The sequence below is a fragment of the Caretta caretta genome, chromosome 1 (assembly GCF_965140235.1).
Source record: "Caretta caretta isolate rCarCar2 chromosome 1, rCarCar1.hap1, whole genome shotgun sequence".
In the NCBI taxonomy this organism is placed as follows: Eukaryota; Metazoa; Chordata; order Testudines; family Cheloniidae; genus Caretta; species Caretta caretta.
The window spans coordinates 278,862,970-278,888,818 of record NC_134206.1 but is presented as its reverse complement, the minus strand read 5'-3'; the positions used below and the strand labels follow the sequence as shown (position 1 = coordinate 278,888,818).

The 25,849-nt window shown below is 39.3% G+C and overlaps 1 protein-coding gene across 5 annotated transcripts in view; it reads left to right on the top strand.

Annotated features, from left to right (window-relative positions):
- The window catches only part of TMTC2 (transmembrane O-mannosyltransferase targeting cadherins 2), a 379,312-nt gene that overhangs the window by 263,980 nt on the left and 89,483 nt on the right, over positions 1–25,849 (top strand). For all 5 annotated transcript variants that reach the window (XM_075124316.1, XM_048835674.2, XM_075124313.1 and 2 more), the window contains exons 5-7: positions 9,817–9,902; positions 11,028–11,212; positions 12,793–12,871. In XM_075124316.1, the coding sequence (XP_074980417.1) occupies positions 9,817–9,902; positions 11,028–11,212; positions 12,793–12,871 (350 nt within the window). The remainder of the gene's footprint in view (positions 1–9,816; positions 9,903–11,027; positions 11,213–12,792; positions 12,872–25,849) is intronic.

Here is a 25,849-nt window from a genome sequence, read left to right as displayed (position 1 = left end):
AGATACAGTTAGACTGAAAAGTGTAATGAGTATTCCACAAACATGTGCATTTATCTCACTCACAGATGCTCTGCCTTTATTTTGTACTTGATCAGATTCTGCCCCCTATGCTCACAATGAGGAGTAGCTTGCTCCTTGAACAGTGCCACTGACTTTAATGGAATTACTCAAGGATTAACTACTATGCAACTTGAATGAAGGTGGCAGAAGGTTGACACGCTGTTTTGCATTTTAAATTATTTCCTAATGCTGAAAAAAGAGTGATGTACCATTTAATGTTAATGACTTTAGGTTAAAACAAAGCAAAAATTAAAAGCAAACAATACAGTGCAAAACAAACAAAGGCTTCTAACGTGAATTTTATACTGCAAGGTCAAGCAAAGTAGGGGAAGTTTTCTGTTAAGGTTGACAGCTTAAAGATCCATGAGTGATGTCATTTTGTGTGTATGTTTGTGGAAATAGTCTGCTACACATGTGTACTTTGGTAAGCAGTCTGATACTGTGAACATATTAATTAAGCGCTCCAGCATAGCTGTATTTAGTGTTGACAGTGCATCTCCATGCATGAATTATCACTTGAGGAGCACGTACAGAATAAAGGAAAATTTAACTCCTAAATAACTCCAAGGGGGAAATGACAAAATTTACTAATTATTCCAACAGTTGCCATCAGGTAGCCTCTCATTCTGGATAATTTATTAAAGTTTCCCACAAATATAAGCCCCATTTAAAAAAAAGTTGAATTGTCCATTCAATTTATAGAATTAAATGAAGAAATCAAAAGTGAATCTGAAAGGGATGCATTGTCACAATACATTCAAATAACTTTCATTTCCTTTTTTATTATTATTGGTTTGGTTTGGTTTTACTTAAGTGGTTGGAAGTTAGTAAAAGGGCCAGAAGTCTTTTGTGTGTCTGTCTTACTGCATTCACTTGGAATGCTTGAACTTGTTCTACTTCATCCAGCAGATTTCAAGTACTTTAATTTCTATGCTCTCAAAGGCAAGTTTGCGTTATGAAGAATGAAGTTTTTCTTTCCCTAGGGAAGTAAAAAGAATGGATGCAAACCTAATGCCTGCAAATTGTGCTGTGGTAGCACTGGCTCACAATCTGCTTGGTACTTTGTACTGCAGCTGCTGTCTCCCCGCGCATCTTCTCCCACAAGGTTATGACTGGTATACAAAGGCTTGATCCACTTGTATCCTGGCCATCTGAGAAACTGCCTTTCTTTCTGTCATCTGTCCCGGCTGCTGAGGGCATATTAGTTAGTGGTAGCGATGAATGAACTAATGTGCAGTGTATTCTGGATATGGTCTTTAATTCAAGAACTTTCTTCCTCCCACTAGAAATTTACTGACTTAGAGCAAAGGTACCGCTCTTTCCTCAGGCATTTGTTATAAATGGTGCAGAGGAAGTGGTTGTGTGGGAGCACATTTAAGAAGGGAAATTAGTTGTTTGTTAGGGAAATTATCTCCCCCTCTCCTGCACCTTCCACTTCTAAAAGGAAAAGTTGGGAGGGGGAATGATGAGTGGAACTCTCTCTGTATTTGTTAAACCTCACACATGAGTCCTGTACTCTTCAGAGGGGATATTTTTAAATACCTGCGATGAAATAAAGCCTTCTAAGTATCCAATCATGATATCAAGCTGATTTCCCCCCTACCAAGTCAAATCAGAATGGACAAAGTCTCCTATATTTAATGGGTTTCCCCTCTGAAAATGGAGAAACAACCTCCTCTCCACAATAAAACAGTGTTTAAATAATTCATAAAAAATTAAATAGTCAACCCAGTGTTAATCCTTTAGAGGCTTGCTAGTTCGTGGGTATATAGGAATTGGCTATTTTCAAAGGAGTTTGAGTAGCCACTGTAAAAGGAATAATGGACTCAACTTCTACTCCTGCTATTGCTGGTTTCTGACCTCTTCTCAGACCAGGAACCAGGGGAGGGGCGGTGGGTTGCATTGTGTGCTGAGGTCAGGGACAGGAAAGAAATGGCTTGATACCAGTCTTCCACATGAGGCAAGTATACTTATTCTCCTGGTTTTAAAAACACTATAAGCATCAAAGAGGGTGTGGTCTTCGATTGGTGCAGAGCTGAAGGATTCTAGTCTCAGCCTCATGGATCTCAGTTTTTCCACATGATGTCTCTGCCCAGGCTCTGTACGGTGGTCTACGTCCCCATCTTCCCTGGAAGCTTAGTCATACTCAATGGCTGAACTGCTGTTGCTTCCCAGCATCATACTTCATCACAAACATGGCTAATTTCTTAGGAAGGAAAAACTAATAATTCTCAAATTTGTTGTAGTTCTGTTCCCAGCTCTGCCACTAATGTACTTCCTTGGCAAGTCCTTTCGTACCTACCTATCTCACAGGTAGGAATGTTAGGAGGTTTAATTAATCATGGTTTTAAACTGCTTTGAGATACTCTAAAGGAAAATGTGAAATACCCATTGGAACTTTAATCACTGTGTAACAAAAACTTCAATTTAAATGTATTAACCAACCTGAAGAGAGAGGATTTCACAATTATTAATTCAAATTGCAGAAATCCCTAGTCACCTGAGTCTTGAAATGATAAGAAGGAACAACTAGAAGATTAGCTCAGCGGATCCAGATACACTTAAAATTAGTGCCTTATTTCTAGTCTGAATTTGTTCCGCTTCAGCTTCCAGCCACTGGTTCTTGTTATGATAGCTCCTGTGTGTAAGACATTTATAATTTATAATTGATATGTTCTTTAACAGGAAACCATCAGCCCTGTGAATTAATAACTGTAATATATAGGCAGCAAAATGTTTGGTTATCAAAAAAAAATTAGCAAGCATAACATAATACTTGAGTGTTTATATTGTTCCATCAAATTTTTCTTTGGGTATGTCTACACTAAAAAGGTAAATTGACCTATATTAGGTCAACAGCCATTGCAATAATTACTGCTGTGGTTTATGTCTACACTACCCTCCTTGGGTTGGGTGGTGCGCATCCTCACCAGGAGCACTTCCACCAACTTAAGGGGTGCAGCATAAGGAGCTGAGCGCCTGGTCTACCCCACAAGCTCGCAGACTCCCAGTGGGCTGCCTCCCCCGTCCACTCCCCATTCCCTACTGGGAGCAGGTGGAAAGCTGCACAGGGCTTCTCCCCTACCGTTCCTCACCAGGAGTGTGGGGGGAAGCCACCCAGGGCTTCTCGGCCCTGCTCGAAGCTGGGAGTGGGGAGCAGCTGGGCTCTCTAGCTGGGCTTTCTAGCTGTCATGCCATGAAATTGACAAGTCAGCCAACAGCCAATATAAGTAATGCAGTCTACGCAGACACTGTGTCGTCCTAACACCACCAACATAAGCCTTACGCCTTTCATAGAGGTGGGGCTATTATGTCGGTGTAGTAGGGCACTTACATCGGTGGGAGGAAGGCTGTAATGTAGACACTGACGTAATTAGACCAATGTAAGTTGCTTTACATCGACCTAACTATGTAGTGCAGACCAGCTCTTAAACAAATAGGTCTTCTCTGGCTTTTCCAAATTACCACAATTATTAAAGGTCCATTATTCATTTTCTATGTCTTGTCTGCAACTCAGCAACAATTATTTGACAGTCATCCTGCAATTCAAGTAGGGCCTTAGGTAATGTCAATGTATACTTCCTTAGAAGTATACAAAACATATACCTGCTACTATTGAGAGCAGCTGCATGGAAGAAGGTACTCAGTGGAGGTCGTTCCAGCCCAGTGGTGAATTAAGCTCCATAGCCCCTTTTATTCCCCATGCCCTCCCACCACACTGTGGAAAGACTGGAGAGCCATGGGCCCATCTGCCTCCTAAAGGGAGCTTTTCGTGGACCTGAGTTTTGAGATGCAGAGTGGTGGTAACATCTGCACAGCTGTCCAGAATCCTGCACTGGTTCCATTGGCAGAAACAGGATTTGTCCCTTAATATAACAGCTGTCCATTCATTCGCATAATGATGTAATGGAATACTGGAGCTGCACACATTCTGAATAATAGGAGCAACTCCCACATTCAAGCATCTCCCACATTCAAGCATCTCCCACATCTAGCAGAGATGTTATGCTCAAAATACTATGTTGCACAACTTTGCTCAAATAATTTTAGGAGCTGGAGAGATGATGAGGTAGTGATTAGGATCTTGATCTGGGAGACCCTGGTTCACTTCCCTGATCTATCACAGGCTTCCTGTGTGATCTTTGGTAAAGTCACTTAGTTCCCTATTGGTAAAATATGGATAACAACACTTCCCTGTTTCATAGGGGTATTGTGACGATAAATCCATTAATGTCTGTCATAAATATAAAGGGAAGGGTAAACCCCTTTAAAATCCCTCCTGGCCAGGGGAAAGCTCCTCTCACCTGTAAAGGGTTAAGAAGCTAAAGGTAACCTCGCTGGCACCTGACCAAAATGATCAATGAGGAGACAAGATACTTTCAAAAGCTGGGAAGAGGGAGAGAAACAAAGGGTCTCTCTCTGTCTATATGCTGCTTTTGCTGGGAATAGACCAGGAATGGAGTCTTAGAACTTTTAGTAAGTAATCTAGCTAGGTATGCGTTAGATTATGATTTCTTTAAATGGCTGAGAAAAGAATTGTGCTGAATAGAATGACTATCCCTGTCTGTGTGTCTTTTTTGTAACTTAAGGTTTTGCCTAGAGAGATTATCTATGTTTTGAATCTAATTACCCTGTAAGGTACCTACCATCCTGATTTTACAGGGGTGATTCCTTTACTCCTATTTACTTCTATTTCTATTAAAAGTCTTCTTGTAAGAAATCTGAATGCTTTTTCATTGTTCTCAGATCCAAGGGTTTGGGTCTGTGGTCACCTATGCAAATTGGTGAGGATTTTTACCAAACCTTTCCCAGGAAGTGGGGTGCAAGGGTTGGGAGGATTTTGGGGGGAGAGACGTGTCCAAACTACGTTTCCCAGTAAACCCAGTTAGAGTTTGGTGGTGGCAGTGGTTATTCCAAGGACAAAAGATAAAATTAATTTGTACCTTGGAGAAGTTTTAACCTAAGCTGGTAAAAGTAAGCTTAGGAGGTTTTCATGCAGGTCCCCACATCTGTACCCTAGAGTTCAGAGTGGGGGAGGAACCTTGACAATGTCTATGAAGCACTCAGATACAATGGCGATGAGCACCATATAAATTCCACAAGGAAATAAACAGTACTGCCTTCAGAGTAGGGCTTGAATAATGTGCAGTGAATAAGTCCTGGGCCACATATTGAACAATGAGGATAAAACAAAATATTCTATATTCATTCTGCAAGCACTATCCATCTTGTGCCCTAAATGAGGCAGGAGTGCTGTGGAAAAATTAGTGTGTGATCATGTCACTGAACTGTATCATAAAGCATAATCACAAGGGGGTCAAATTAAGGTTCTCCTTCGAGTAATTGTCCATATGCATGGTCCAGCTGTTGGTGTGCATGTGCCCCAGGTGCTCAGGACCAGAGACTTTTTGGCCAGTAGTATTCGTAAGGCATGCCTGTCCCCAGATGCTCCTTGTGCTCTCCACTGAGGGCATATAAGGGCAGGGAATGCCTACCTCCATCAGTTTCGTCTCAACCACCTCCTGCATTGTGACAGATCATTGGTGGTCCAGTGTACACATCAGCCTCCTAGAACTCAAGGAGAGTCTGCAAGGTTTTTATCAGCAACATCAAGAGTCAGCACATGCAAATAATGATGGAAAATACAACCACCATGTTCTACAACAATCAAAGAGGAGCAAGATCTTCTTGCTGTATCAAGAAGCAGTCAGATTGTGGAACTGGTCACTCTGACAACAAACTTCCCTCTCAGCTGTCAACATACCTGCCCTGCAGACCTCCCTAGCAGACAATCTGAACAGACATATCTCATTGAATCACAAAATGGAGATCAAGGACCACATTCTTCATCACTTTCAATGAATGGGGCCACCCCCTTATAGAATTGTTTGCGACTTATTTTGCCTCAGGAGAAGTTCGAGCCCAGATGCCCTGTCTGATGCTTTTCTTGTCCCATGGATGAGGGACCTTTTATACGCTTTCCCTCACGTTCCTCTAATTCCCAGAGTACTTTGCAAGGTCAGACAAGACTCCACCAAACATATTGATAGCCCCAGGCTGGCCAAGGGAATTTTTGTTCCCAGATGTCCTAAGGCTGTCCAAGGCCCAACCCTGACACTGGACTTGCTGTCATAGTTCAAAGGGAAGGTGCTGCACCCAGACCTCAGGTCTCTGCACCTCACAGCCTGGCTGCTGGATGGATGTCTAGCCTAGAAGTTTCTCCAGTCAGGGATATTTTGTTCAAAGCAGGAAAGACTCCACCAGACATACCTCGTGAAATGAATGAGATTCTCCCACAGATCTTGGTTGAGGTCACTCCCGCCTCATGAAGCACCTATACCAGTAATGTAGGAGTGGCTGCTAGAGCTGAAATGATCTAATCTCTCTGAGCTCTCAGAGTCACCTGGTGGCAATTTCATCATGTCATCTGCCTGTTGACAGCCACTCTGTCTTCTCTTACAGACCTGAGATTCATAAACAATTCATGAGAGACTTTCCACCTGTTCAGGGGCCCCATTTCCCCTTAGGGCTTTAATCTAGTACTTCCCATGCTTATGGGGCTTCTATTCAAACCTATTGCGTCATGACCCCTTTTACATCACTCCACAAAAATCTTCATGGCAGAACCCTCTCCCTGCCAACACACATGATTGTCTTCCCTGTCTTCCTCAGGACTCATCCAAAGTACTTACTCAAGATGGTCATGGAATTCCATCTAAATCAGCAAATCCACCTATCTGTGTTCTTTCCTCATACATGTAAGACAGAAGCGGCCCTCCACCCTTTGAATGTCAGAAAGCCTCCAGTATTTTATCTGCAAAGAAGAAAAACCATTCTGATCTTGTCCAAGGCGCTTTGTAGCGTAGTTGATGGACTGAAAGGCAAGGTCGTGTCTTCACAAACTCAAGAATCTTCTCTCAATGGATTTCAGAATGTGTGAAATCTTGTTATGACATAGCAAGAAGAGACCCACCTGCAGGGTTGAAAGCTCATTTCACTAGAGCCTAGAGAGCCTCATTAGCTTCCCTGAACAATGTCTCAATCCTAGACATATGTAAAGGCAGTGACCTGGTGCTCTGTTCATACATTTACCAAGCTCTTACAGAAGCCTCCAGCTTAGATGCTGGTTTTGTTAATGCTGTTCTCTAGTCCCATCTTTCATAGACATCCCATAGTGGAATATGTATATAGATAGCCACTTGAGGGAGAATGAATAGTTACTTACATTTGAGGTATGTTGTCCGTATGTACATTTCACAACCCCCTCTCCATCTCCTTGACCTCAGTGTCCTCTCACTTTATATTTTGTAGTTGAGAGGAAACTGATGGCACTAGGCGCACCCTGCCCTTAAATGCCCTTGCCAGACAACACAAAGAGCATCAGGGTGCAAGCTAGCTGTATGGGTACAGCTGGCCAAAAAAGTCTACAGACTTGAGCGCGAGGGCACATGCACACCAATAGTGGAATGTGTATATGGACAACACATCTCAAACTCCAGTTTCTGAATGGGTAAGTAACTTGGCATTTCCTAACTTTGGAGTGCTTGACTTTGCAACCTGCATGTTCTTTTCACATGGCTTTTTGTATGTAATAATACAGAGGTTGGATGAGAGTGATCATTTGTAATGTTTGTGTATATGCCTGTTTATTTTGTTCATGAATGAGGTAAGAGCTGATTTTTGTACTGAAGACAGAAATAAGCCTACCTCTTAAGCTCTACTAATACCAATGCCATTTCAGGAAGACAGTGATAATTGTGCCATCCTGCAAGTCAAGTGTTTAAATTACTGTTTCCAATTTCATGAAAGCATTATTTTCTTAACTGTTTATCTATTTAATTAAATATTTTTATCCTCATTTTTGGCAGTGATCCAGGCTGGTTATCTTTCAAAAACAGTCCCAAAAAAGTGTGACTTAATTTTATTCAACTAAAAAATTTATTTTGGGAATTTTTCTTGAAATCCTTTCTTGATTTTGTTTAAATTGAATCTAGAACTAGATGCACATAAATCTACTCAGTCTCATGCTCTTAGAAGCCACAGGGAAAGTAATAAGGTGTCAGAGGTCAATCAGAGCCAATTTCACATAGGAAAAGAGGTAGTTTAATGGCTGATCAAGGTTCTCTAGGTCATATACATCCATTTTTCATTTTACTGAGACTCATACTAAAACAGAAATAAAAGTCTATTTATTGGAAGTCAATATTCAATCTCACACCCACACAGCTTGTTGTATCTATATGAACTTTAAATAGCTAGTGCAACAGCTGCAAAAAGGTGTTTGTGTACTGAATGAGAGAGGGGAAAAAACTGAAACCATGTAGCATGAAATAATTAATCCGAAGTGCTAGTACTAAAGCATGCAGTAAAAACAGGGAATTACTTCGGTAGTAGTGACAAATAAGTGTGTTTTTAATCCAAATGGTACAAACATCATACTAAAGTAATTCATTATATTCAAACTGAACAATTAATCCGTAATTTTCTCACTATGCAAAAATAGTAAGAATTCATAACAGAGCTTCCTCACGCACAGAGGTTTATAAATCCAAGGATTTAAAAATATAAGAAAAACAAATGCAAAAGGCATGATGACTTAAGAATTCATAAGAGATCATGTAACGCTTGTGCTTGGTGTTGGTTTTATATATTTGTGATTATTTCATTGAACTAAAAATCTCATAATAATAAGAAGTCTTTAAGGACAAGTGCTATATAACCAAAGCTTAACAGGGAACAAAACTAAAATTCTAGAAGATTTATTATCTATGTGTTATAGTATCATTGCTGAATCTACCTGGAAGTCAGTGGGCATGCTGCTAAACTTAAAAAGTGACCTTGTATTTAAAAATAAATATTTAGAAATCAAGAATCTTTTAGAATTCAGGTCATATTCATTGTTTTTCCCCCCCGATGGAACAGAAGTAACTTTTGTAATATCTTTTTATATGCAACCACTGTGTTTCTTTAAACAAACACTAGACATGAAAGTTGCTCTGTCATTGACTCAAACTACAGTATGTGAGAACTACAAATAAGCAGCCTTGATACTGTGAGTGATTTGAGCCACTTAATACTAGATTATCCTGAAAACATTAGGGCAAAAGTGAGGCTGGCTGGTACTGATGAAGAGACAGTAAAGATAAAAGGCAAACACAGAGTATATCTCTCCATAAAGAAGAGACTGCATTTGCTCTCCTCAAGTTTAGTAATCTTTCTCAGTGAAAATTATTCCCCCTTGTCTAGGATTTAGAATTTAATATTTTCTCTCTTAACTTTCATTTCATAAGGAATGCATATATGCAGAGGACTCAGTTTCATTCAGGTCCTTTCCAGTCATGAAAAGAAAAAAATGAAAGATTTAGTGCAAATAGCTCACCAACCTCTATCTGCTTTAAAAAAAAATTATCCCTAAAAAATCTCTCATGCTCTTGAATGTATAAATGAATCACCATTTTCCTAGGAAGCTGACACTGCTGCATTTTAGTAACCGTGTAGGCAAAGGTATATGAATGCACCTGACACCTATGAATTAATCCTATTTTTTCAACCATAATAATAATGTTAGTATTTGCGAGTAAGCATTTTATTTATTTATTGCTTCTCTGAAATACAAATCGGTATATTTTCCTTTTGTTACCTTAATTTTGATTTTAATATTTTCATTTCCTCTGGGGTGATAGAACACTGCTCTGGTTTTAAGGTAGTCCTTTACAGTAAATTTCTATCTCCTTCTTTTTTTTTTTCCTGATACAGAGGATTACTGCTGCAGGAAAACAGCAGGTTTTCAGAAGCACTACACTACTATAAACTGGCAATTGGTAGCAGACCCACATTAGCTTGTAAGTAATTCAGTAGGTTTTTTTACATTTCTTTTCTTCCCTCATCCTTGAACTATTATAAAGCTAGAATGAGAAGGATAACATGCGCTGTATTTAGGCTTGGCAGAATTTTTTTTATATATAATTTCAATGGATAATATCAGTGTTTTATTTTTCAGCATTTCTTCAATTTTTATCTATTTTAAATTTTCACAGTTGTGGGAAATAATGGGGGGCTAAGGCAGCAATTATTTAATGACAGTAGATGTTGACATTCAAAATGTTAAAGCTTTATAACCATTAAAAGAAATTTTCAACATCACACGTATCACCATGTAGAAAGTAAATAGCCTTTTTTAATCAACAAAAATCTAATTGTTCCAAGCCTAGATATATTATAAAGTAATATTCCACGAACCACATTAACTGTGAGAAGTCATGCATATATGGACAGTTGTATTTAAGGAAATTTTTCTCAATATTAAAATGAGAGGGAGAAATTTATTTTACTCTTCAGTGAGCTGCAAAACAATCACTCTGTTGTTCAACATCTGCTCTCTGATAGACAATGGGCTACAGAACTGAAAACAATGGCACGATCCCATACCATTCAAAAGAATGGGCTGGTGAGCCATGGACACTGTGACTAAAATATATGACATTGATGTTTGTTTTCTGATAGCCAGTCTCTGACTTTAAGGCATGTGGTGAGTCAATAATACAAAGTTTTTGGAATTCCTTATTGGGACAACCTTCCACTAGTAAGATTTGTTGTTTATTGCTGGTGACTAATTCCAGTACCATACCAGTAGACTCTAATTGCAGGTTGTTGAGTCTGTTTGGTATCCCCTTGATTTAATGTATTAATTTATTTATGTATTGGAGGCAAGGTGGCTCATGTTTTCTTTTACATAAAAAAAAAAAAAAGTCTGCCTAATATCTTATGTTTCTAAGAAAACAACAGCCAACCTTCAGGGGAAGTTCTATGGCCTGTGTTGTGCAGGAGGTCATACTATGTGATCACAGTGGTCCCTTCTGATTTTATAATCTGTGAACATGAATATCTTTTGGTTTAAAACGATAACAGGTATGATGACATAGTGGAACCCCGCTAAAACATGTAATATTTGTTTATTCCCCTAACAGCTGCCTATTTAAATACTGGTATTATCCTGATGAATCAAGGAAAGACTGAGGAAGCCAGGAGGACGTTCCTGAAGTGTTCAGAGATCCCTGATGAAAATTTGAAAGATCCTCATGCTCACAAGAGCTCTGTTACCAGTTGCCTTTATAACTTAGGAAAACTCTTTCATGAACAAGGACATTATGAGGTGAGGACCCAATTTTCCCATCCCATGCAAACATCAACACTACCCCTCCCAACCCCACAAAAAAGTCCTTATAATAAATAATACCCATCATTTATATACAGTAGCACCTTTCATCAACAATGTCAAAGTGCTTCACAAATATTAATTGATTAAGCTGCACAAATCCCCTGTGAGGTCGGTGTGGGAAAGTATTATTCTTCAATAATTTACAGAGAGGGAGGCAGAGCTGCAGAAATGTTAAATGACTTATGCAGTGATGCATAGCAAAATAGTGTTAGAACCAGAATGAGAACCGATGAAATCTGGGACTTTTTGCTTTCTGCAGTTTGGTCTGTTTCATGAGATTGTTGTCATAAATGGCTGAAGTATATCTGAAGCCACTGGGGAGTGTGTATTAAAGGTGGCCTCTGTGCCTGAATAGCAAAAGATGAGAATCTGTTACAGCCCCAAATAGGGAGTCCATGGCTCTTTAGCTCAATCTGCTTTGAGCTCTGGAGGTCCCCAGTGGTTCAGCCACTGGTGAGTCAGCAAAGATAGCAGCCATCATATATACAGATGAAAAGACCTCTGATAAGTATTTTGCCTGCTGGAGATATACTGAGAGCTTGGTTGGATGGGTGGGGGTGTTTTGGTTTTGTTATGCTGTTCCTGTCCAGCCAAACTTACTTCAGAGTGGTAGTTGCATGAGGCTGTGATCCATGTAACTTTTTCTGACTGCAACATATAAACTTTGCTGCTTATGATTAAGTACACACATGCTGTTCAGACTCCCCTACATCCAGCTTCCTTTTTCAGCTCTATCAAATGGCAGTGATTAATGTGTTAGATTTTTATGTCTGCATTTTAACCAATCTGTAAAGATAAGAGAGCAGCAACATACTATATGGCTGTGCTGTGACTGCACTTAGAGTACTATGTTGTTTATAAAAATCTATGGATGGGCATGGTTTTCAAAGGATAAATAAATGACAGGTCTCTTCCCGGGGTACTTACCTTCTAAAATAGACTTTACATGGTCATGCAAGTATGTTTTCCAAAGGACTCTTACTACTTACACTGAACAGCATGCATCTCCAGTGTGCCTGCTGAATGAAACATTAGTATGCGATCATGCAATTCAAGTATATAACATCATGCATATGCACAAGAGCACACAGGAACCTTAATTTTGGCATTTCCCGACTCCTGAGTGCTCCTCCTTTTTTTCCTCATCCATGTTCTTTCCCATGGAGGAAAGATTCAATAATAGGATTTGGATTCTATTGTTAAGTGATACTAGGCAATGATACTTTATTGTTAGGGTGCTTATTGTAACAATCTGATATCAATCTGAGCACTCTGTCAGTCCACAGAATTTTGAATCTGTAACAAGACACGCACAAATGGAAATCATTCAGACTGGTGTTAAGGAACTTCACATCCCTTGTTGATCCTTTTATAAATATGATCTTCCCAGTGTATTAGTAATGAAGATATTTATTTCTTTTTTTCATTCTGGGAGGGTAGCTAGTACCTAATTCACATGTGAAAAAGTGCTATTGAAAATGGTGCTTTAGTAATGTTTTTCTTTCCTGTTTCAGGATGCCCTTATGGTTTACAAGGAAGCAATACAGAAAATGCCAAGGCAGTTTGCACCACAAAGCTTATACAACATGATGGGTAAGAGCAATTATAATATCACAGTGATATTCAAGGAGGCAGAGTGAAACTAGAGTACTTAGTCATACAACTGGAGCTCAAGTGATTCAGTTAATTAATAAAACCAAATTAATTTCCTCCAATAGATCTTAACCATAAGTAGGTTCCAACTTCAGAGTTCAAGTAACAGCAGTAGATTTTCTTGACAAACCCCAGTAGATGGTTACACAAGTATATTCTTGGTTTCTTTCTGAGTGTTCCTACAGCACTTAAATACACATCGTATTGATTGCAGTGGTGCCCACCTGTAGAATCTCATACCTAATATCTAAGACGCTTTATGTGTACTATTTAGTGTGACTAGTGGAATTTTTCATTCCTAAGCCACCTCCCTTCCCCCATTCAGTTACCATTGCAGCCAGTGGGAGTCTTTTCATTTATCTCAACACAAGATGGATTAAGTACTGAATCACTAAGATTATTACATGAGGAATATTTAGATTGTATTATTAAATAGCATGCTCAATGGGCTCACAATCCAATTTGGATGCTTTATATCAAGGGTGGCAAACAAAGAGTGGAGAAGAGATTGAGTAAGGTGAGGTCTACAATAAGAGAATCCAATAGTCCCTCTGGATCCAGCTGATTCCTGCCCTTTCAAAATGTTGAAGGCAGCCTCAGTGCATTACATTGTCAGTTTTGGTTTCTTTTCTTAAAAAGTGAAATTATTTTTTTCTCATTTTTCAAAATATAAATGTAAAGAGATAGAAATTTGAGTTAGATAAATCACTTGACTTAAAACCTGATATAACCAGGTGGCAGGTCCTAAGATCTTGCATAGAGATACAAAACTGTTTAAGTAGGACCCTGCACAGAAATGCATCTGTTTCTGTTGACTCACCTTAATGTCTGAATTATGGTGGGGTGCGGGGTCCTGTGAGATCCAATCTAAGATACCAAAGAGTTTGAGTGTGTTTCTGAAGTACGGAGAACTAGGGTAATTGTCAGAGAAAAAGCTCTAGGAACAACTAAGCTCAAGAGAGAGGTCAGCAGGGGCTGGGATTGTTATTCTTTAAAATAACAATAAAGGAAAAGCCCAGGAAAGGGAATAAGATTGAACTATATCCCTTGTGAATGTGTGTGGATGCGCTGAATTGAGAGGGGGTTAGTTTTCACCGATATTTATTTCACCAGAAAATGCAGATTCATGTTGAACAAAACATTCAGCAAATTTGTCAAATTGTTTTGGTAAAAGAAAAACTAAGTAACTGAATCCAAAACAATATAAACATTTGTTTTGACCTTTTCAAAATGTTTATTTTTTCTATATGAAGCAACTTTGTTTTGAATTTACTTCAGTTTTATTTAAAAAATGATTAAAGCTTGAAAATGAAACATTTTGACCTGAAACAACCATTGAATTTTATTTTTCTTAATTTTTTTTATTTTTATTTTTTACTTTTTGATTTCCAAAAAATGTTTAAAATTTTCATTTTGGATCAACTCTACTTTTGTTTTTGGTATGACCAGCAAACCAAAAAAAATCAGCTATTTGCACAGCTCTAGTGGAGAATCATTGAAGGTACCCTAGAGGGGGTTATGATCCAGTGGAATCAGATAAGTTTTAATTTGGACAGCATAGCAAGCAGTATACCCTTCAATGTATACTGTGCAACGAACATGACTCGCACTTACGCTAAAGGGACTTTAACACACGCATTGAATGATTTAATTGGGGATTGGTCCTGCTTTGAGCAGGGGGTTGGACTAGATGACCTCCTGAGGTCCCTTCCAACCCTGATATTCTATGATTCTGTGATTCTATGAATCAAGATTCTGATCCTCACTCCCCAAGTTACTTGTTTTGTGTGTGTAGTTTATCTCCCTTTAACAAGATACTTTAAGTACTGGATGATGAAACAATTATTCTAAAACTGCAGTTTGATCTGGTGCTTTTTCAAAGCCTATGTCTTAAAACGGTTAAAGGTGTAAATTCAAAATTAAATATTTGTATTGCCATGGTGATAGCATTACTTGTTTTTGATTTTCTCTAAACCACACTCACTTTGGCAATGCATATTTATTCACTGTTGTTACTTTTCTGGAATACTGAATCTCATCAGATCAAATCAATGGCTAAAAGTCTTGCTTTTTGACTCATTTTTTGTTGATAAATGGTCTAGGTTGTGTTACCAATTCATCAGTTTCATCTGTCAGCATGCACTGATTATCCTATCAAGCTGACCAGCAACAGCCATAGTTTTGTTTTGTGAATTAGACAGCTGCTTATTATTGTTGCCCTATCAAGACCTTTGGCAATTGTAGTGTCTAGATAGAGCCGTACAAGTTTGACTCCCCTTTTGTGTGCAAAAGTATAATTTCAAAATCTTGAACAAAATATGATTTCCAGTAGCAAAAGTTGCAAAATTATAGTAAAAAATATTTCTGGTAAAACAGATTCTGTAATATAAAATGGGTGAGTTACCCTTTCCTCCTTTTTCTTTGAATGAAGTGATCCTATGAAATCATTGTTTCGCATAAGTACTGCTGTTTTAAAATAGAAAATAGTCCCAGGATTTAGGTAAAAATAGATTCTTGACTTAGTACTTTACCTACCCCCTGTCTATATGTAAGAGCTAGTGTTGCCTTTCCCAACTCGTTTTATAAGCACAGTCCTCATGCCACACGTCCAAACTCATTCTTTTCCTGGGATTTGGATTAATGAGCAAACAAAACAAAAAGATGACATAAAGACCAGCTCAGTCCCGCTCTTAGGCTTGGCTACTCCTAGGATTATTTCATCCATTGCTTTACTCATGTTCTAGAGCCTCTCTCCTTTAAACAGTCAGACCATCTCTCTTAATAAAAAGTCACCTGCCTCAGAGTCAACAGAGCTCACTTAACACTTTTTCAGAAGGATCAGTGCCTGCTAACAAGGTTGCAAACAGTGCTAGGCTGTTACAGGGCTAGATAGCAAATATAACTTTCCCTAAATTTAGCATTTCTGGATAGATTGCAATGCTAGAGCCAACAGACTAAATACATCCAGCCCACCATTGAATGTACCTTGCAGATCGTATTTATGAATTGGGCACTGGGATGTGTGTCTGTTTTTGTATATAAAGTTAAATTAATCAACATGTTAGCTGTATAGCTATTGTTTGGATGTATTATTTTAGGTAAGCTTGCCTGCCTGCTTCTTGCAAGGCTTTGCCTATGAATAAACTTTTGCATTAGGTACAAAATGGGCAACTGTTAGGATCGAGGTCTGCCAGAGCCCACCTGCTTGTAACTGCAGGAATTTGACAATCTGAGCTATGCCCACCCAGTTTATGGTGGATATCTGCTCAGTGCTACAGAGGAAAAGGGGAGAACCCTGGAATGCTCTCAGTATATGCAGGAGAAGCCCTTCCCTATCTCAGATCTAGTGTGTGTGACCAAGAATCTCCATAGCTGAACATATAATCCAAGAATATAGAGGATGTGAGGCCAGTCACCTCCAGTTGGCTTTGTGATTAAATTTAAGCCTCAACCACTTGCTGTCTTGAGTACACAGCATTAAATGCAAGTGTATGATTTGAGAAAATGTTTCATCTGATTTGATAGCCATTTCCAGCTATCATTCTAGGGATTTAATGGGGCTTTCCTAGAGATTCCCCCCATACAATGTACATTATATACTCAAAGGAGTATAAACAGGAGGCTCATAGTTTTTACTGTATTAGGATTTGAACTCCAGCTCTCCAAGTGCATTATCTCACCCACAGTGTTAAACCTTTGCACCACCTGTTTTCCATGTTTTGTGTTTCTGTACTTTTCTTGTGCTTGTTCCCATTGGCTTTTTTACTCTAGCAAGCCAATGACTCATTCCTTCATTGTGCCACTTTGACTTTTTGCTTTTTAAAAATTAGGAACTAGTTTGCCTCTTAAATTAAAAGGGAATCTTTGACCCAGAGGATCAAGTTATCCATTTGGCTTTGTGTTTTGCTCATGGTATGAAAGGCAGGGCCAGGAGACCTACGTCGGATGTTCAAAGTTCATGTGTATGAAAAGCCGCAGTGTAGATTTTGGTATTCTATCACTGTGATTTATTTTGCCAGGTGTGCAGCAACCAAGCTAAGGAAACCATGTGTTTTGTTGGCTGTGTACCAAGAAAAAAAATTATTTATTTTTCTTTTCTTAAAAAGAAAAACACAAAACAAATACAAAATTTAAGCCTTTAAACTGGAATTAAAATAATTATTCAATATTCTGTGTGGGGTTGGCTTGGTATAAATTTTTTCTATGGCATTCATCTTTGATATAAATTTAAAATAATGTACTAAGGTTACAGGGATTAATTTGCTTGGCATTACAACATGCACTACAAAGGCCAGAGTCCAGCTTAGCTGCATTAAATAGGTAATATATTTTGTTTAAAGTTTCAATTAAAACCTGGGGTCAAAAGATATAATGGTCCTCATGGGATCTTGAACATTTCAATGCCAATATTAGGATTGCTTAAGGATCAGGCTTGGGTCTAGAAGTCTTTTGCTTTCCTGGAAATATGATATTATACAGTTGATTGTATTACACTGCTTTTAAAACCACACAGGCCCACCTGCTACAGTAATTCATGCTTCTGCCAGTTTAGTGGTGTGAAAGAGAGTGAAATGAACTGCTGGAGCTTTATGTTAATATTGAGAGATAAAGGGAAATATATGGATAATGTTGTTCAACTTATTGAATGGCAAATGCATGTCATCCATCTCTGACTATTTTTCAAGAGCATTTCTGTTAAGCTTGATAACCATTTTTGATGAGATAGCTTCTTTTGTAAATTGCATCTAATACTAGGTGTACTGAATAGTATGTGTACACAATGCAGATTATGAGGAAAAGTGGGGAACAGAAAAAGAGGGACATTGGTGGAACTTGTGACTTTTTCATTGATTTATAGACTTTAAGGCTGGACGGGACCATCATGATCATCTAGTCTGACCTCCTGCTCATCACAGGCCACAGAACCTCACCCATCCACTCCTGTCATAGATCCATAACCTCTGGCTGAGTTACTGAAGTCCTCAAATCATTATTTCAAGACTTCCAAGTTACAAAGAATCTACCATTTAACACTAATTTAAACTTGTAAGTGACCCATGCCCCATGCTGCAGAGTAAGGGGAAAGCCCCCAGGATCTCTGCCAGTCTGATCCAGGGAAAAATTCCTTCCTGACCCTAAATATGGCAGTCAGTTGGACCTTGAGCATTTTGGCAAGACCCAACAGCCAGACACCGGGGAAATAATTCTCTGTCGTAACTCAAAGCCCTCCCCATCCAGTGTCCCATCACCGGCCGTTGGGGGATATTTGTTACTGGCAGTTGCAGATCAGCTACATGTCATTGTAGGTCGTCTCATTATACCACCCCTTCCATAAACGTATCAAGCTCAGTCTTGAAGTGAGTTATGTTTTTTGCCCCACTGCTCCCATTGGAAGGCTGTTCATAAATGAAGTTACCACTCAGTCTCGTTCTCGGCCTTCCCAATTTGCCTCTAAAGATGTGGCTCATGTGCAGATGCTGAGCACACGTGCATGGTGAAAAGTTACTATCCATGGCAAGCTTTCTTCTTTCAGTCTCTTGGAAGTTAAATGATTTCTCCTTGTTGCTCTGCTACATTACACATGGACGGAAACCAAGCTGTCTTACACCAGTGGAAGCCATGTATAGTACAGGTGGGGGAGCCAGATTTTACATCTGGCATAGAAATAGAGGTTCACATCACGAATATGAAGATTTAGCACAGACAGAGGAGTTTCTGTGTTGATGGTTATAACATAACTATCACTTTATTTGATTAGTCTTTTGGGTGGATGTGGCCATTTGTACAAGCCTGTTAATATTGTTAAGACTCCTTCCCCTTTTGCCCCTTACAACCAGTAAATGCTTTTCTTATTGAATTGCTTTTAAATATTGTTTAGGGCTCCAAGGAACACTTTTGTTTGTATAGTCTTACAGTTCATGCTGTGCTAGACTTATTTTTTAAGAGCCAAACATGATTGAGATATGCAATATGTGTCCCACACCATAACCCATTAAAACATGATGCCCTGGACTTATCTCAGATTCAGTTGTCAAAACATTGGGCACGCTTCTAAGGAAGTTTTACTGGAAATTGTTTACTGGAATATACATTACAAAACATGTATTTTCTTTAAATGTATTTAAGCTGAACATGAGGCCTTTTTTCTCCTCATGCAAATGCTTGATTGTACATTACAGAGGTGCTAATAATGGAGTTGGCTACAGTGGGAAGAAAAGATGGTGCTCCTCTCCTCCCCTATTCTCCTACCTCACCCCCAAGTAGGTTACTGTAGTTTATATCCGCTCATGCAAAGCTGAATGTGAAACTTTTGGAGGATTGAAACTTCTGGCTGTTTTGTTTTAGCATTCTAATTATTCAGACTGAGTACAAAGACTACAGAAGTGAATAGCTAAGGGGATTGTGGCTACTACATTTGAGACCAATTTTTTTCCCAAGTTCCAACGGTTTTTGTTCACATTTTTCTTCTCCTTTGGACAATCAATCTCTATTCTCCTGTAAAACACTTTAATTTTTTTTACATACACAGTATTCTGGAAAGGCCAGGAGCCTATGAGTTCAATATTTTAACATATTAGGAGTCTGGATTAAAAATGAGCATAAACGTTACATTTTCAGACAGAAATATAATCAGATATCTAAACTGGGCTACTGGTATACCAATTAGGCATGGGCCAAATGGTAAGTCCTTTTATCAACTGCACGTTGAAAAGATATACACTGTTGACATAATGTCAATGTTTACCTCTTCAACAATGGCTAACATTTTTTACTATACACCTACATAAAATGAAAGGACTGAGAGACAAATTATCTTTTCATTTACAAATGCTGAGTCATTCCATTTGTTCTCTCCGTAGTCACTGTGGGTGATACATCTGTCGGAAACTAAAAATCAAATATCTATCTCAGCTGCATTGTTTGTCAATGACTTCTTCTTTCATTGGAGGTTTTCAGACTATACTTCTTTAAAGACTGTTCAGTTCTCTATTGAAATTCATTTGCTTTTTATTTTCATCCCTCTCCATCCAGTTCTAAGATTTCTTTTTAAAGTTGATTTTCATTCTAATTAAACCAAAAATCTGAGTCTCCATTTTGATTGGCTACAAGTGGCCTATAAGAACCAAATCCATATAAATGGGGAATTGACTCCTCTCCAGCAAAAAAGCTTATAAAATACTGTGTGCTCTGAGAAATCTTCAAAGAAATTGTTCTATGAAAGAAAGAAATAAAATATGCTTGTTCTGTGTACATTATACTTCATATACATTAAGATCACATGCACCAATGGCTCCAGAGAAGCTCTATGTGCAGAATATGCTTACTAACAATAGCGTGCATGCTGCATTATAGATTAAACATAACTGTTACGCATAGCTATAACTGTGCTTTCAGCTTTATTATTTGCATGCATACCCTAGTAGCTCAGAAAAAGCCACTGCAATACGTTCTGTGAAGGTGTAACGGTACAGAACAGTCGATGCAAAACATGTAGTAAATATGCTTATTAACCAAGTGCAATATAATTTTATAAAATATCTCCTTTTATTCTACTTTGAATTCCATTTTTCTCAGTGCAGTGGCCAACTTGATGCTTTGAAACTCTATACTCTGAGATTTTATACACCAAGGTTTTGCCATGAATGATTTTTTTTTGGCAGATTACAAACACTTTAAAAATACAATCTGGTAATACTAAGAAGCAGATTGCAATGTATCTCTCCTGACTATAGGTAATATGTATCTGTATTTGTCTTTTTGTATCTTCAGTGATACAGTGATCTTCAGGTAAGCCCCGGCAAGCCGCAAAATGCTTTGTTTACCTGAGTGTGCACAGGTACGGCCGCTCACAGCTCCCAGTGGCTGCAGTTCGCTGTTCCTGGCCAATGGGAGCTGCGGAAAGTGGCGCAGGCACCTCCCATTGGCCAGAAACGGCTGCGAGCGGCCGTACCTGTGGATGCTCAGGTAAACAAACTGTCTCGCGGCGTGCCAGGGGCTTACCCTGAACAAGGCACAAACCAATTTTGGGAACTCCTGCTGTAGAGGCATAATGCTGGTACATTCGCAGCCCCATAGTTGTCTGCTATGTAGTAGTAGGGGCATCGCCAGCAGATCGAGGGACGTGATCGTTCCCCTCTATTCGACATTGGTGAGGCCTCACCTGGAGTACTGTGTCCAGTTTTGGGCCCCACACTACAAGAAGGATGTGGAAAAATTGGAAAACGTCCAGAAGAGGGCAACAAAAATGATTAGGGGACTGGGACACATGACTTATGAGGAGAGGCTGAGGGAACTGGGATTGTTTAGTCTGCGGAAGAGAAGAATGAGGGGGGATTTGATAGCTGCTTTCAACTACCTGAAAGGGGGTTCCAAAGAGGATGGATCTAGACTGTTCTCAATGGTAGCTGATGACAGAACAAGGAGTAATGGTCTCAAGTTGCAGTGGGGGAGGTTTAGTTTAGATATTAGGAAAAACTTTTTCACTAGGAGGGTGGTGAAACACTGGAATACATTACCTAGGGAGGTGGTGGAATCTCCTTCCTTAGATGTTTTTAAGGTCCGGCTTGACAAAGCCCTGGCTGAGATGATTTAGTTGGGGATCGGTCCTGCTTTGAGCAGGGGATTGGACTAGATGACCACCTGAAGTCCCTTCCAACCCTGATATTCTATGATTCTGTGCTTATCAATACATCTAACGTGTTCCCCTCAGGGAAATGGCCTTTGCTTGGGTTATTCAGATTTCAGGCTTTCTTAGTGCTGAAAATATAACAACATTATATGTGGTATGTTTGAAATTTTCTAATATCTGCCTGAAGTAGAAATAATCTTGAGATATGCAAATCCCTCTTGTTTATGAACAAACCAGAAGTAAAGACAGGTAGTGATCCTAAACTAGAACTGCATAACGCTGCTTGTCTCCCTGTTCACACTAAATAGGCCCCTTTTTGTTCTTTTTCAGTATATGAGACATGTTGGAAATTCATAACCCCTTTCTTCCCCTCTTGGGTGCTAAACCATATCACAACCTACACCCTTGAAGGGTAAAGTGGTAAATTTGACTCCTAGAGAAGATAACTCATTGTAGCCACCTGATCTTTTAATTTTTTTTTTCATAACTAAATCACTCTTCTTATTTTCTTGGGTTTTTTTTAATTGATCATTGTTTTTGTCTTGAATTATTTCACACCTTTTCCACTGTGCTGATTTAAGTGTTGTTTTCCTGTTTCTAAGAAGTTTTGAAATGTCTGCCTATATTGTAAGATTCCCGAGGGCTCTGGTGTTTATAAAAAGAAAACACCTCAATCTGCTTTTGCGAAGATAACGGAAGTGTTGCAATTGATTCTTCTCTGTTGTGTGTAGTAAATACAGAATAAACTAACTTTGAGTTTCAAGGCTTTTGCTGGCGTAGGTCTAGTTAAAGGATACATTATATCCATTATGCTTCCCTTTGTACTAAAGTATTAAATTAAAGGGGTTTGTGGTGAAACAATCTACAAAACACTTTAAATATAGCATCATGTATACATATACTAAGTAAATTACAGCTGCAGTGTAATAATGAGATCATCTAGCCCATCCCCTTCCCAGTGCAGGATTGCCTTTAAAGCTGGGTAATCTAAAGAGAATATTAGGTGAATAATTCCTCCCCAAATTTTAAATTTGTTGAACAAATTATTCCAGTATTGTGGGGTCCCCCTATACCTCCTCCCCCACACCAACTGAACTTTACATTGGTGAGGTGTGTTTTGTTTTAGATGTCCTGTTGGATGTGGCTTCCACCAGTTTCAGGTTTAAAGTCCACAGAATACTGAAGATAGGAATCTGTAAATTAATGTTACTGCTGAGAACTCGTTTAACCCTGCGAAGTATTTGATGATCATGTACTTGTTGTGAACCATCAAAAGCTTTCCTTTTGGTATCTCATTATGGCTCCTATTCAGCTGAAGCATTTATGCACAGGGTTAAGTGCTTTTGCTGAATTGGGGCCTAGATTCCTGTAAATTGACTTGTTTTCCTTATGGTGTCTGAGGTACCTTTGAAGCATTGTGACATATGACAGATTTCCTTCTGTGCCATTGTGATATAGTATGTCAAAGTGGGATATACATTCATTAAACTGCATAGGTTTGACCGGATACATTATCAAACTGAATTTGTTATATAGCACCATTTCTGTTTTCGGTATGAGAACTTTACAAATGAATGTGATAAATGCTGATAGTGTGAAGGTAAATGGAGCAGCCAGTTTGTATTCTGCAGCTACTTTCATATCTCATGTCACTGGGTGCTCTAATAAGGATTTACTGAAAGTTAGATCATTCACATTACAAAAGTTTCTGCAAATATACAGTAGTAACTGTCAAATATCACAAATTGTATTTTGAAATTTTTGTGCCTGTGCAGATATATATAAAATCTCATCCTAAATGACAAAATCCAATCTCTATATAGCTCATCCAACAGAATGGTTGAAAAACATCTCAAACCATAGAAGCTTTTATTTGATTTACTTCACTTTAACCAAGAAAATGACCAGATTGATTGAACTGGAATTTTGCAATATTCCCACCCCCACCCCCAATCTGGGACAAACCCCTTCACATCCTTAACCTGAAGTGATTTTTTAATAGCAGGGCTCTGAATCCTCCCCCCGCCTCCCCCAAATTATGATTTATAGAGGAAACCCTGATAGACCTTCAGCTGTAGTCATATGATCAAAAGCTGCTATATTACAGATGGTTAGAACCTGGGCTTTTCAGGCAGAAATCAAGCTTTCAGTAGAAATGCTTGAATATGGCCAGCAAAGGAGAACAATTTTAAAGTCTTCAGGGGAGCTTTCTGTGTGGACAGTTTGACATTTAGGTCAGTAAATTTAGAGTTGAATTTCTGCGTGCACAGTCAACAATACCCTCCAGGAGAAGGTCATTTAATAGTTTTTGCTGTGAAGTACTTGATTTCTAAAACCTTCCAGAATTTAATCTGCCTGGCAGCCTTTCAAGCGCACCAGTTTATCTCTCCAGGTCCTTATATTAGCATGCATCCTGAGAAATATTTGATAAGATTGTGTCTCTTCATAAGTTTGAACAGTGCATAGTGCATTGTGGGATCTATGAGACTATTATAGATGGGTCTGGCAACACCATTCATTGAGGTTGTCTGTCACTTCCAATTGTAAGACCCTATTTTCAGTTGCTTATAATTTTGCCTGTCACCATTCAGGTTGAAATTTTTCATGCCAGGTGCCTGCCTCAGATCTTTTTTGGGGAGGAGTGGGGAATTTTAAGATAAGAGTTTAGCCATTTCTGAGAACGAGGCAAGAGCAAATATGTTGTTGTGCTCATGCTAATTTTTGGTGGTCTTTTCTTTGAGTAGCTGTAGCACCTTATGCTTTGAAGCAGTGACTTGAAAACTGTGCGGGGGTCAGCGGGGTGGCCTTCATGCCAGGGATGTGCCTTTTTCCATCCCTGTGCAAACCTGCCCAAATAGGATTAAGTTATAATTCTTTGAAAAAAAAAATCACAGTTTACACATGCTCAATAGAGACTTCTTAGATTTTAGCAACTAAATTCCCTGAAGGTTCAATCCACATTGGACATACTACAGCCTGGGACCAAGCAGGACTTTTCCTGAAATTGTAGCTTTGAGCCGCTGCAGGCCATGATGGGTCTATAAGTCAGGGCGCCTGAACTGAGTATAGGGAGCAGATCTCTCCTCTGCTGTCAATAATGCCCTACTGGGCCCAGGCACTGTGGAGGAAGCCAACCAATTTGAATGCAGAGAGAACAAGAACCAGACTTGCAGATGAGAGGCAGAGTAGATTTGGATAAGAAGTTTGGGGAGAGGGAAACTAGACTAGGAGTTGAGGTGGGGAGGGAGAGTGGGACTGGCTGAGCAAGGAGATTGGGACTCGGCGCTGAGGAGGGAAATGACCAGTGGGGACTTGGAGCCAGTAGTTGGGGAAGAAACTGAGATAAAATGAGAAGGCGGGGAGAGGGGACAGGGGAGCCTGGGACTGGCTGGGCAATTAAACTGTGACTTAGAGCTAGTGAAGTGGCAGGAAAGTAGTCAGGGAGGAGGAAAGATATATCAGAAGAGGAACTGTGGTGCAGGGGGAAGCAGTGGGGTTGCCTGAGCTAAGAGATGGGGACAAGGAGCTGAGGTGGGGGGAAACACTATAACTAGAAGAGAAGCCCAAGGATGGAGATAAGGTTTGGAAGCTAGTGAGGATAGGGAATGTGGGCAGGGAGTGGGAGCAACTGGAGTGTAGGATGCGGTGGGGAAAGAGACAAGGAATGGGAGGAAGGGCAGGGAACTGGGAAAAGCTGGGCAAAGAGACTGGGAGTTGAGGGAAAGGGCCACAAGGACAGGGGAGTCTAGAGGAGTAAGACGAGGCTGTGCTAAGCAAGGAGACTGGGACAGGGATAAGAAAACTGAGGAATGGAGACTGGGACTGACTAGGTGAGAAGAATGGGACTTGGATGGGGAAAAGACAAGTCTCGGACAGGGACAGTTTGGAGTAGAAAAGATAGTATGTGATTATGTTATTAAAGACTGTAGCATAATGCATATGCACAAGGAGGTGCAAATTCAGGTTCATGAGGCAACCTTAATTGTGGCATTTTTAAACTTGTGATTGCTTAACTTTGCAACTGTAATCATTCTGTTTTGCATGTAATAGATTATAATTGGATGCCATTCATTTGAGAGTTAACATAGGTTAATGGACTGAGCATGGGCTTGGAACTGAGGTCTAACCCCATTTATTCTGCTGAATTAGCGTGTGGCCTTAGATAAATCACAGTTTTCACGTACAGGAAAAAAAAAGTCCGTTAGTTAATAGTTGCAATCCTGACCCAATTGAAGTCATTAGTCTTTTTGCCATGGACTTCAGTGGGACCAGGATTTCACTGAAAGTGT